General features: G+C 39.0%; 2 protein-coding genes across 8 annotated transcripts; one reads left to right on the forward strand and one right to left on the reverse strand.

Moving 5' to 3' along the window:
- Nucleotides 1-10: 10 nt before the first annotated feature.
- LOC108135220 (sodium/hydrogen exchanger 6) lies at nucleotides 11-7,894 on the reverse strand. Of its 7 annotated transcripts, XR_001773892.2 has the most exons (15): nucleotides 7,258-7,894; nucleotides 4,914-5,038; nucleotides 4,663-4,851; nucleotides 4,314-4,603; nucleotides 4,114-4,255; nucleotides 3,720-4,028; nucleotides 3,544-3,655; nucleotides 3,325-3,478; nucleotides 3,212-3,263; nucleotides 2,905-2,940; nucleotides 2,532-2,728; nucleotides 2,356-2,464; nucleotides 2,152-2,283; nucleotides 1,053-1,448; nucleotides 464-920 (listed from the first exon to the last, which is right to left on the reverse strand). XR_001773892.2 is itself a non-coding variant. In XM_017255845.2 (14 exons), exons 1-14 carry the CDS (start codon nucleotides 7,595-7,597, stop codon nucleotides 298-300), a joined length of 2,247 nt encoding a protein of 748 aa, XP_017111334.1. In that variant the 5' UTR covers nucleotides 7,598-7,894; the 3' UTR covers nucleotides 11-297. The 7 variants fall into 7 exon arrangements, 5 of the variants coding, with proteins under 5 accessions (XP_017111334.1, XP_017111332.1, XP_017111339.1 ...); XM_017255845.2 differs by lacking the exons at nucleotides 464-920; nucleotides 1,053-1,448 and adding an exon at nucleotides 11-375 and having other exon boundaries at nucleotides 2,532-2,710; XM_017255843.2 differs by lacking the exons at nucleotides 464-920; nucleotides 1,053-1,448 and adding an exon at nucleotides 11-375.
- A 1,505-nt stretch (nucleotides 7,895-9,399) lies between these two features.
- Nucleotides 9,400-11,875, forward strand: LOC108135201 (acyl-coenzyme A thioesterase 9, mitochondrial). Its single transcript, XM_041708779.1, has 3 exons — nucleotides 9,400-9,663; nucleotides 9,719-9,961; nucleotides 10,751-11,875. The coding sequence occupies exons 1-3, from the start codon at nucleotides 9,534-9,536 to the stop codon at nucleotides 11,704-11,706; spliced, it is 1,329 nt and encodes a 442-aa protein (XP_041564713.1). The 5' UTR covers nucleotides 9,400-9,533; the 3' UTR covers nucleotides 11,707-11,875.
- Nucleotides 11,876-12,486: the final 611 nt, after the last annotated feature.

The following is a 12,486-nucleotide window of genomic DNA, read 5'->3' on the forward strand; positions in this document are numbered from 1 at the left end:
TTTAAATTTATTTTTTGTTCTTTAGACTTAAAAATTAACAGCACAACAATACATATTTTCAGAGAGCTTCGCTTTGTTATAAATACAGCGTGTTTATGTAGTAAGAAATTGTGTCTTAGCTTATATTGGAACAAATAAATATATCAGCAAACGATCGGCATTTATAAATAAACTCGAATAAATTTACTTCAGTTTTCAAAACGATATATTTACACTAACTTTGTCAACGAAAAAGCTAAAAGTTTATGTTGTGTAAAATACATCAAAAATAATTTATGATTACTTTTGCCTCTCCTTTTATAACTTTTTTCCATAAAATCCTAAGAGTCTGATTCTCGTCGACACTGGACTTTGAACATGCTCCAGAATCTCCATCTGGATACAAATTTTGTTTTGTGGGTTGAGGCATATATTATAAAATGTTTGCATATTTTGCGATGTCAAATAAATAAGAGAAAGGAAATATGTCTTTATAAGTATTCATATTAATTTTCACTAGTCTATTCAATTACAAATAATGTATATATTATATTTATATATTTTGGCAAAAATAAATAAATGGCTAAAGGTTGAAAATAAAATATTTAAACAGGACATATATGCAGGTATTTTGTCGTGTTTTAAGGTATTGTATTGGTGTGTGTCAGCTCAATGATATATAGCCTTTTTAGTTGGTGCCCTTAACGATTTTATTACGTTGCACAACAATTTGTAAATTAACTGATAAGCCTGATATTAATTTATATTTATAACTAGAGTTCCGAATCACATATCGTAAACAAGGAGAAACTGAGATGTAATAATCTAATTTGTACAGTTTTCACATAATCCATTTTAAATGAGACCAATTAAATAAATAACAAAACAAAATTAAAAGCGAATGTAACTTAAATGTTAATATTTCGACGCTCTCCTCTAACCTAAAAGAAAATAAATATATTAATAAAATAAAGTGAATAAATAAATCTTTTGCAACTTTAAATATGTATGTTTATATGTACAAAAGGTGATTAAAAAATTAGGAAATCAACTGCAGATCAATTTGTACTTACATGGTTAGTCGCGTGTTAGAATCTATTAAATTAGATTATGAGGAAAAGTACAGAAATTAAAAGTGAACAGTACAAACGAACAATCTTAGCTGCTGTGCTATAAGAAGCTTTTGTTAGTCGGTTAATCAATAAACTGACTGCATTGACTGACTCTGGACTTAGTTTTTCATGTCTGGGTTTCCGTCTGTGCTTCGTTTACAACATTTGGATTACCAAGGAAAAGTAGACAAAAACAAACGAATAAAATATATATTAAATAGTAAATAAACGAAACATATAAGAGACTGGCTGGCACTGGCTTGATCTCTTGATTTTCCATAGATATGATTACATGAAATTATTAGTAACCAGGCTGAGTTCATTTGCAAGGTGATTGGCTTCGTTCAATTGGACAGACTTTTGATTCGGGCATTACCAATGAATGAATTTAAACATGACACAGTTTGTTTCAGATGAATGCAGTTTTTCGTTGGTTATTGGAGTTTTTGTTGTTATTGTTAAAGCAACCAAATTGATAAATTGATAATGGAGTCCGCATGGGTTAGTTAGATGATGGATTGGTCGAAGGAAAGACAGAAAGAAAGAAAGATGCCGCAGAAATGAATAAATAAATTAATATCATCGCTGATAGAGTGGTTACATTTCAGTTATATATGTAAGTATATTTGGTAAGCATGCATTAAATAGTAGTTAACAGTCAAATCAATATTACATTAGTGTTTCAATCGTCGACTTGGCATCGTTTGCCGCTCAAACTTAAACAATTAATCAACAATATTAAAAGTAGGTGCAAAATTATACATTCCTCTCCTCTTACACCACAAAATCAACATTTAAATTATACAAAAACAAATCATTGTTAAACAAAAATCACATTTCCATGGTTGTTAAATAGTTGTCTAATTTCAAGAACAGTGTGTCTACTTTGCCAAAGTATTCTTTCAGTATTTAGTTGGGTTGAGGTCTTTCGTTTCGTGTGTTAGTGGCCAGCTTACTAGGCCTAGATAAGTCTTTGGTGGTTGCCTCGCACATTCGGTTATTCAATGTTGCGGTAGCTAGCAAGTAGATGGTGATTATCGCCGGTGTACTTGATACTTACGCGACTGAGTGAGTTTCGCCGCCCCACGCCCGTTCCCGATTCGGGTCCGACGTCTTGGCCGAGACCGTTCCCGGTATCGTTGTCTATGCAGATATCCGAGTCCGAGTCCACGCGCCTGAACTCGCTCCCATCCTGAAAGGAATGCCGTATGGTTAATCAGGACACCTCCCTTGGACACCTCCTGCGATGCTCGGCGCAACTCACCTGGGTCAGTTGCTGCGTGGTGGTGAGCAGCCTGGCAATGGGATTGCAGCAAACGGGCAGCGTCTCCAGCAGAGTGGGTCGAGAGTGCGTCAGCAAAGGCTTCATGTACCTTGGGATACAAGAACATTGTTAAATGCAATCCGAATCTCGGTTGTCTAAGGGCACTCTGCGCTCACTTGGTATCAAAGCTGCCCCAGATCCTGGCCAGAATGGCCTTCTCATGACTGTTGCGACGGCGTCCTCCGCTTGAGCCGCCCAAGCTGCCATTTGGCCCGTCCGCTGGTGTGTCCAGGTTGGACTCCGTTCCACCAGACAACCGCATTTTGCCGCGCACTACTCCGCCGCCCTCCACATCCTGCAAGTAGCCATCAGACTAACACAGAGTTCAATTAAATGGTATAAGCTCTACGTTCGATGAGGGTGACCAAATCAAATAAAAAGGGGGCTGCCAAAGACTCGATAGTAAATGTGGTAATGCCACGAACAAATTAAGAAATTGGAGAATAAAACCAAACGGACTGGGATTGAATGATCATTGCCAAAACCTACCGTCTGCGGGTGTGAATTGTCCATTGAATTGTAAACCTTTTTATCAGATGGTTTTATGTTGTGAAGTGCGCAGAAATGTATAAATAACAAAAGACATGAGTTAAGGACTATTTTTATAAAAGAGTAAAAGAAACCAATCGGAGATTGAGAAATGCAATCGCACTCAGCATGCTAGTAATAAATGGTTTCAAGTTCTACTTATTAAGTGAATCTCAATAGTCCTCTAGTCTCCAAGAATCATTATCTTTACGTAGCATTGCAAAATGTTGTCTACAAGCACGTATGTACGTGATATTTGTGTACTCACACTGTGCACCTGGTAATTATTTAATTGTTCAGTCTCATCGTCAACGCCAACACTGCAATTGAGAAAAATGGTGTGACTACCAAGCGGAAGCATTCAAATGTGGTCGTACTCACGGTATTTTTAACCAATTGAGCAGAAAATTAGCCGCTCCACCCTGGATTACAACCGTAAAGATGACAATCAGCGATGTGGCGGTCAGCATGGTTTGCCGAGCATCCGACACGGTATTGCGAATGGCCAACGCAAAGGACATGGCGCCACGTAGTCCTGTTTTAAAGATATTCTTGCTAACGATTTTCATCCGAGAGAAACAATTTGGGAAATGGACTTACCTGCAAAGAACAGCATGTGTTGAAAGTTTACTGAAATTTTGGGCTTTCGCTTGATGTTTAGTAACCACGACAGGGGGTACACATTTACAGCGCGTCCTATAGCGGCGCAAATCTGAAAGAAAACAGTATCTATGAGCGAAAAACTCCTAGTGTTTACTATATTTTAATAAACTCACGAATGCTGTTATGATAAATCCTGCGTCGAAATGATGCTTGGGAAAGGTAAACATCGAAACTCCAATATAGGAGAAGATAAAGTTCTCGGCCAGAAAGTTGAGCAGCTCGAAGATCTGTTTGGTCCTTTGCCGCGAATCCTCCGAGAGGTTGTTGTATGTGTAGTGGGCCTGGCAGATGCCGCAAAAGAGCACGGCCACCACTCCAGTCAGCTCTGTAGCCTCCGCCAGCAAGAAAGTGCTGTAGCTCATCAACACGAAGAGTGCCGACTCTAAAAGGGGAAAGTCTCGCACCCGCGTAAACTTGGTCATGTGTGGCAAAAGTTAAGGAACCGAATGGCCTAGAGGTGGGACTTAAATAACTACTTAAACAAAAGCTAGTTTTTGCAAAGGATATCAATGCTGTCAAGCAGCCCATGGCGGCACCAATCATCAGGGACAGGAGGAAAATGGAAAAGAAGTCACTTAGAGAGCGCAGAAAAGCTGTAGTTTCGAATTCCCCTGTATTGGAATAATGTTCACCATAGTTTTGAATGGCTCTGACAAAAAAGGAAACATTGTTAGTACCCATAAATTGCAGCATACATCAACACTTACCCGCTAAGGACAATGGCCACGGCATCGTTGAGCACAGATTCGCCCAAGACAAGCGCATATAGGTTTACATCGACCCGCAGGTCATTGAATATGGCTAGAATGGTGAGCGGATCTGTGGGTGATATAAGGGCTCCAAAGTAAAGAGTGTCCAGAAATGATAAACTGCTGCTCAAGTAGTTTGGCATCAGTTTCACACAGCTGTACATGAAGCCCCCGATCAGGAAGGCCGACAATGTGGTGCCAACAATGGCAAAAGTGAGAATGGCCCCTAGATTTCGGAAGAAATATTTCTGCAAAAGCAAGAGTTAAGATTAATTTTTGAAACAAATATACTGTGCAATGAACCAACCTTTTTCAAGCTGTAACCCGCGTAAAATATGATTGGTGGCAGGATGATGTTGAAGAACACCTCCGGATCAAACGTTGCCTTTAGATCGATTTCGTTTTCATCGACATCGTGAACCTGACCGCGAAAAACATAGGCATATGTCTTATTGCCCTCTGGCAGCTTGGTTCCATTCGTTTGATTGACGGGGTACTGAAATGAAAATCAAAATTGTATTACCACAGATCTCAGACTTTCAGTCCAAAGCGACTCACCTTAAACCAGAGGGTATCGGGCGGCAACTTATCGCTGTACGTGGGAACCCCTTGCGGCTCCACCTGCATGTGGACAAGGGTGGTCGAGGTGCCCGCATAACGTATAATTGCTCCTACAATCAAGCCTGGAAAAGAGTACACACAAAAAGATAAAACATCCATTTGGTTTGGCATTTAAATTGAGTTCCATTTTATCGCCAGCATTATGGCGCAGCCAACGCAGTTCAAATTTTATAATGCTTTTAAATGTGTTCTTAAGTTAATCTTAAATTTCTGATAACACTTAGTGTAGTTATCAATAATCTATTTGTATTCTGAACTAGCTGTTTTGATTGCATGATAAATATTAATTTCTTATAAATCACTTGGGTTAATATTTTATATTAATTGTGCACTGTAGAAAAAACTAAGATTCGGACTATTTTATCTATGCCTTTAGCGTTATGTTATGTAACATTTTTCGCTGCATTTTTCGATTGTTCCTATGGTATATATATTTGTCCGATTTTAATAAAATTTAACCAGTTATTCTGAAGTATCAATTGATTTATATTTATGGAATTATATTAATATAAATGTCTGGTAATACCGAAGGCTTTATATATAAAGTTATAACCATAAAGTAAATTTATTCTTGATCAGCATGACGGTTTTAAGTTGATTAAAATCGGACGACTATGTCATATAGCTGCCATAGGAACGATCGAATAATATAATTTGGCCATGTTTTTATTTCTCGGCCAGGAAGAATTTGAATAGATTAGATTCTGAACCATTCAATTTTATTTTAAACACAATTCAAGGCCATTTGTCGCCTGTCTGGAATTGCCTGACCTATCGCAAAAACAAGAGTGTGACTAATAAAGCAGAACCGATAAGAGAAATATGCTTAGTCAAACTTTATCAGAGAAAACAACAATCAGTCAACAAGTGCTTAAGGCAGCTGTTTATCTTGATTCCTTGCCATTTTTAAATAAATTCGACTTGGCGGATGAGCTGCGCATTACTAAAAGCTTTCACCCGCTCTGTTGAGACAAACTTGATAATCATTTCCAATGTACGCCCGCCCTGGGAATTCAATGGCTAGCCTAACCTGTTTTATTGAATTGTTTCATTAGCTTCAATTAGTTGGAAGAAATCTTGTTTGCTCTTTTATTGCTACATTGCTTTATTAAAATGTTAGAACAACAAAGTACTCAGCAGATTGGGCGATCATGAACGAGCGGTGAAAATGCATTTTTGTGGAAAACCCCCATGGTAGTGTGGCTGACTAAGCGCGACAAGGCCTCGTACATTATATTTCTATAGTTCTCTTGCCATTGCGTGCAGGTTTTTCTATGGCTATCGATGTTACTTCTGCCCAGCTTGGCTCTTGATGCCTCCCAAATGCTTGAACGTAATGTCACGGCTGGCGTACACAAAAGCGTAATTCCGAATATGTGACAACAAAGAGGTGACAATGAAAACGGCGACGTTGAAAGTGCATGGGCTACGGCTACAATGGCGAGCAGGTGACCGATAGTAAAGGCAGAGACTCTGGGTGGAACCCAAGTCATGGGAATTCCACTATTAACGATTTCAGTTCAACTTCACTAACTAACTAGGCCCGATATAAATGAAGACATTTTTTAGCAACATATTTGGTTATCAGATAATTACTTCTTTTGATATATATTAATATTTGTTGTATTTTTTGTTATTTATGTTTATAAAATATAAATCGTAGTGGTTTCAGGCCTCTGCTGCCCAATGAATTTGTATAATAATCATTTAGTTAATAAGCCAATTAATGCGATCTAAAATATTGATTTTAGAATTTTTTAGTAACCGAATTGGTGTTATCTGTTCCAAAAAATAATGGTTTCTTTCTGTGCAGCTTATGAACGACATAGGGAAAAGGCACTTATAATAGTTTCATTCAAATAGATTCAAAACTAGATACACATATGTTTGCATCTACATTGTTCATATACTATATAGGAACGAATGTGTCTCCCTCACTGTAGTGATAAAAAAAAAGGAAAAAGTAAAATAAATATGATATGTTGTGGCCATTGAATACAAAATGCTATACTTCACATTTAAATTATATACAAAATTATACTATTAAATACAATGCATTTTAAACTGCAAAATTTAATATTAAAATAATAGATTTAAATTCCTTAAGTCTAAAATTAAAATTACATTTTCAGATACTAAAATGTATTCCGAAAATAGTCAAATGAAATATTTACAAAATCAAAGCGAAAAATATTTATGTGTTTAGTATGAAATATCTACAAGGCTTCTATCTTATGTAGAATAGTGTAATAGCCCCTGTAAGCCCATGCATTTGACGTACCATAGATGACTGCCAGTCCGGTCTCGTGGAGCCAGGAGACGCGATGGTGCTTGAACAGCCAGATGGTGAGGACGGTGAGGGCCAGCAGGAACACGAAGACGAGCAGGTCCAGGCTCTGGATGCGGTGATTCAGCGTGGCCTTGGCGTCCAGCGCGATGTCCGTGTCCGTGGCGTCGCAGCCTGTGATGGCGAGGGCGCACAGGGCGACTCCGGCCAGGACGAGCATGCTGTTCCGCTCGAGTCTCTGCGGCCAGGATGTGTGCACCTTGTGAGCGGCTGCGTCCGTCATTTGGCCGGGCGATGTCATACCTATTCCCGTGTCCACATCGCAGTGGGTCATGCTTTTTGTGATGCTTCAGCCTGCGCCCGCAGCCGAAATCGATTTTCGCGTTACGACGTTGCTGTAATTGCTCGCGCACCAGGAGCGGAGCACGGAGAGGAGGGGAGGTGTTTGGAGCAGGACGACCACGCTCAGGCGGCGTCAGGTTGGTGAATCGGCCTCCTTTCGTTTGGTTGTTAGTCACAAAGCCGTTATATAAAATATATTGGTCCAAAAACAGCTTTAAGCATTTCTCTGCACTTCGTATAAAAACAGTCACTTCAGTTCATATGAAAACAACCGTATGCCAACGTAGTGTGACCACATGCGACCAGCGGTAAAATACCAACGCTGCTTTTAACCAGGAGCGGACTAGGCATAAAGGGCTTTGACAGTGTATTTTTTATATGATGGGGCCTACGTCGTATTGGGTTTAACTAAAACAGAGTATAAGAACTAAGGTATAGAGAATAAATAACAACTTTTCCGAAAGCCACAACCCCCAAACGCAATCCGGTCGTCAGGATAAATGTTTTTTCGGGCCATGATTACTAAATAAACTTCTTGGAAAACACGTAAAAAGCTGTTAGTTGTTGTTTTTTTTACATGTTCATAGTTATGGGGTTACATGGGTTTCACGGTTTCAAAAAAATTGCATCTTTTTTTATTTTCTTATTAAATTCTATAACATTTCTAGTTTTGGATATACAGCTTTAAAAAGTTGTGCGCTCGCTCCAACTTACATGTATTATCACTTAAAACTTTAAACTCGTTCTTCTCGAAACAGTGCTTCAAAGTCGGTTGTTAAGATTTTTCGCGAACTACTCGACCGATCTTAACGAAATGTTGCACAGGTCTTCAAGATATTATTTACATGGTCACGAAAATTTTTTTTGTTCAATTACAACAATTTAAAAAATGTTAAATAAAATTAAAATGTTTACCTAAATTTGTTTTTTCTGTAAAAAACACAATTTTCACTTTCTTTTTTTCCTTACCCAGTTTATGGTCTTAACTGTAAAAAATTCAGCTGTGAACGTGGAGAAAACTATTTTCCAAGGCACTGTCGTAGCCAACTTTTGAATATTTTTTAGTTTATATGCCCTTGCAGCTATTGCAATTTCGATTTATATGCGTATATGTTTAAAAACGTTGCAGATATGATTCATCGTTGCTATGACAGCTATACGATATAGTTTCCCGATTTGATTAAAATTAAAAGCGTAATTCTGGACTACTAAACCATTAATATATTCAAAAGTAATTTAAAAAAAATGTAAAAATTGAGAAGTCAAAAATTGTAAAAAATTGTTGTTTGTAATATTATGTTTGTTTCCATGGGAGCTATATGATAAATTCTTCCCATCTGAGCCAAATTTAAACCGCAATTCAGAAATAAAAAATTATTACTATATCTCGAAGAACTAAAAAAAATAATAAAAATTCCAAAGTTTTGAATTTTTTCATTTTTATTCCATTTTCCGGCTTGTATGTCCGACTCATGTATGTCCCTTCAACAGGAAGACAACTTTTGGGAAAACTTTATACAAATAGCTTTAAAACTGAAAGACTCGCTTGCGTAGAATAGGTTGGACGGCTAGTTCTACTCTCCTTGTGATGCTGATCAAGGCTATATACACTTTATAGGGTCGGAAATATCGCCTTTACTGCGTTGCAAACTTCTGACTGAAATTGAATTTTTTTTGTAAAAGTATGAACTTATCTATTGTTACCTTTTTTTTTAAATTAGAAATAGTTTAATAACTCAGACTTCGTTATAATTTTATTTTCCAGAAAGCCATTTTCGGCAATTTAGAAAGGGGTTACACTATAAAAAATAATTGTTGCCTTTAGTAAATCATTTTACTTTCCTCTATAATGACAAACCAATTTTTGATGTACAAAATGTGTAGGAAATCGGAAAGCTTTGTCTAGAACTCGAACCCGTAAGTTTACAATGCATTTGGGCAGACGGGCGGTCGCGGTCCGACGTCTGTGTCCGCAGCTTGAAGTTCTCCGTCAGCGGTTTGTGGGGTGCGCTGGGCACCAACTGGAGTCCGGGCACTGCTCGGGCACCATGGCGGACGGTAAGGGCAGGACAGACACCATTTATGTGCCCACTAATCCCAATCCCTGGCGCAGTGGCCAAGAAAATTCGAGAGCACGTGGGCGTGGAAGGGGGCTATCACGCCATCCCCAAGAGCCGGGATGGGCTGCTCAAGTTCCAACCGAAGCGCAACGAGTTGCCGAACCGCTCCATGAAGGATTCGCACACAACCGCCAACGTCCTCCTGGAATCCGATGCCCTGATGAGGGAACGCTTTGTTTACGGGTTGGGCTTGTTGCGCATGGGCCGGATAATGGAGGAACTCGATCTTCTTGCCGGTAAGGTATGCTGTCTTAAGGTTGTATTCTGCTCTTAAAATTTAAAAAAAAAATCGATTATTTTTGGAATTTTTTTATATGAAAATTTTGATTTTTAAAAATATGATCCTTAAAAGATTTTTTTAAAATTCCGAGACCCCATAAATGTTTCCTTACCTTTAAATGCGTTTTTCTCGAAACTACTTATTAGATGTGCTTGACGTGATATTTTAAGTTCTACTGAACCGATTCCTTTGAAATTTGGTACATATCTTCTTTGTACAAAACTCTGTCTTGGATTTTTAAAAACGTTGACTGTAGATATTTTTAAAATATTCGAAAAGGTGGAAAAAATTGGTTAAAAAACATTGGTAAATACATACAGACCAGCTAAAGTATTCTCAATTATACAAATAAGTAAATTATTATTAAATTAGAGTGAAGATGGATGTACAAACAAATACTTTATTTTGTACTTCAATCAAATTAACTTCTAAGGCTAAGTTACCTTTGTTTTAATAACTGTCTTTTTAAGCTTTTGCAGAGGGTAATGTGATTTCAGTCATAAGTTTGGAACGCAGTGATGGAGACATTTCCGACTTTATAATTATAATACATGTATGAACATGTTTTCTTGATCAGCATCACCAAATTTATTTCAGAAAATTGCTTTTGAAATTAGTTTGCCAACAGTAGCAGGTATCTAGTAATCGAGGCATGGTTTTAATTAATTAATTTAGTTAATTCCTAATGGCGGAGTATGGGCATAAACAAAATGTACGACTCACATTTAAATGCATTTTTTTCCAGTGTGGATCTGCCACCGACACATCTTTCCGCCGCTCCTTCCCAAAGGCGTTCCACTGCCGTACACGTTCGTCACCCTACTGGTCGACCATGCCCACTTCCTGGTCGAGAAGTTCAAGCCAGATGTGGACGTGTCCCTCTCGGGTCATGTGTCTTGGACAGGCAACAGTTCCATGGAGATCACGGCGTATGTGCGCCAAAGCGGACTGGTGCTGGCGAAGGCCATTTTTATGATAGCAGCTCGAAATGCCACCAATAGCAGTGCGGCCCCAGTTAATCCCCTGGTGCCGGCCGACGAGCTGGAGGACTGCATCTACAAGGAGGCCCTGGAGCGGCACAAACGGCGGACGGAGAAGTTGGCGCGCCTGGAGTCGAAGCGGCAGCCCACAATGGAGGAGGAGCAGATCATGTACGAGGTGTTCACTCGGACCAAGGGCATCGAGGGGCCGTCAGATACCGCCACCCTGCCGGCGGACTGCCGCTGGATGTCCGAGTGGCAGCGCAGCACCCTGCTGCATCCGTTCCCGCAGAACCGCAACGAGGCGAACACAATCTTCGGGGGCTTCATCATCCGCGGCGCCATCGAGACGAGCTACATCACCGCCTGCCTCTACTGCGGCGACTATTCGTTGATCCGGTTCATATCCGACATAACGTTCACGCACCAGATTCCCGTGCACAGCTATATGAAGTTGAGAGCCTACGTGGTCTACACCCACGACAACTACATACAGCTAATGACCGTGGTGATCGCCATCAATGGCAACAACTTTACGGAGTTCCACTGCAACACCCTGCACCTCACATATATCTGCAAGCACAAGGTTCCAGAAATCCTGCCCAGGAGTTACCACGAGGCGTTGTGGTACCTCTCAGGTCGTCGCCACTTCCAACGCTTCCTTAACTCAATAAATAGGGACATGGAGGGGAGTGGATCGTCGAGCACGGGTGATGATTAGGGGATAAAGCAATAAGTGATCCATTGGGAACTTAAATATAAATTCAAATTTAAATTCATTTATGGGGGGTTCTACTTTGTTGGCCCCAAAACCTTCTGTTTTTTCTGTAATTTTTTTTCTTGGAAAGTATGATAGGTATGAGAATAAAATTTTAGCCATTTATAGAGTACAGCTTATTGAAGCTACAAAATTATATTGGGGGTGATCCAAGTAAAGAGGGGGACTAGTCCTTATGGTGGAAGTCGTAGAGTCCGTAAAAAAAATTTAAAACGCCAATGACGAACATATCTTTAGTCTGTAAAGTTTTCCGCATCCGTGGTACCAGAATGAAGAAAAAAACATGAAAAATGCAAAAATTGTGAGCTTTGGAAAAATAATCGTTTTTTTCCTAATTTTTTCGTTACTAATTTTTTTTTTAATAAACCATTTTCAATATTTCTTTTATAATTGGGAGCATGTGTGACGGTTGCTCAATTTTTGCGACTTGTATGACTTCCACCAACTCCAAAAACATGGTTTCAAAAAAAAAGCGTTGAAATTTTGAACTAACAAAATTGAATTAACTTGCGTAATTTAAGAAATTTCAACTGAAAATTTTGGGAGTAAAACTGAAATGCAAAAAATATCTATTCAAATTTATCTATTTGGAGTGTTCAATTGCATATATCTAGACGAGTCTGTCTGCGCCTCCATCTGCCCGTATGAACATCGAGGTTTCGGGAGCTATAAAAGCTAGGAAGTGATTTATATGCAGCAAGTCTGTCTAAAACGCCCCCATAT

This window comes from Drosophila elegans, unplaced genomic scaffold (assembly GCF_018152505.1).
Source record: "Drosophila elegans isolate 14027-0461.03 unplaced genomic scaffold, ASM1815250v1 contig_397, whole genome shotgun sequence".
Taxonomy (NCBI): Eukaryota; Metazoa; Arthropoda; class Insecta; order Diptera; family Drosophilidae; genus Drosophila; species Drosophila elegans.

What these genes read in the sequence shown, in the direction of transcription:
- LOC108135220 (XM_017255843.2), bottom strand. Translation starts at nt 7,597, where the DNA reads ATGACCCACTGCGATGTGGACACGGGAATAGGTATGACATCGCCCGGC. An exon ending in ACAATTCACACCCGCAGACG is followed by an intron (nt 2,729 to 2,904) that starts GTAGGTTTTGGC and finishes ACTCTGTGTTAG; the next exon opens with TCTGATGGCTACTTGCAGGA. An exon ending in GGCGAAACTCACTCAGTCGC is followed by an intron (nt 376 to 2,151) that starts GTAAGTATCAAG and finishes ATTTGTATCCAG; the next exon opens with ATGGAGATTCTGGAGCATGT.
- LOC108135201 (XM_041708779.1), top strand. Translation starts at nt 9,534, where the DNA reads ATGCATTTGGGCAGACGGGCGGTCGCGGTCCGACGTCTGTGTCCGCAG. An exon ending in CTCGGGCACCATGGCGGACG is followed by an intron (nt 9,664 to 9,718) that starts GTAAGGGCAGGA and finishes TCCCTGGCGCAG; the next exon opens with TGGCCAAGAAAATTCGAGAG. An exon ending in GGAACTCGATCTTCTTGCCG is followed by an intron (nt 9,962 to 10,750) that starts GTAAGGTATGCT and finishes ATTTTTTTCCAG; the next exon opens with TGTGGATCTGCCACCGACAC.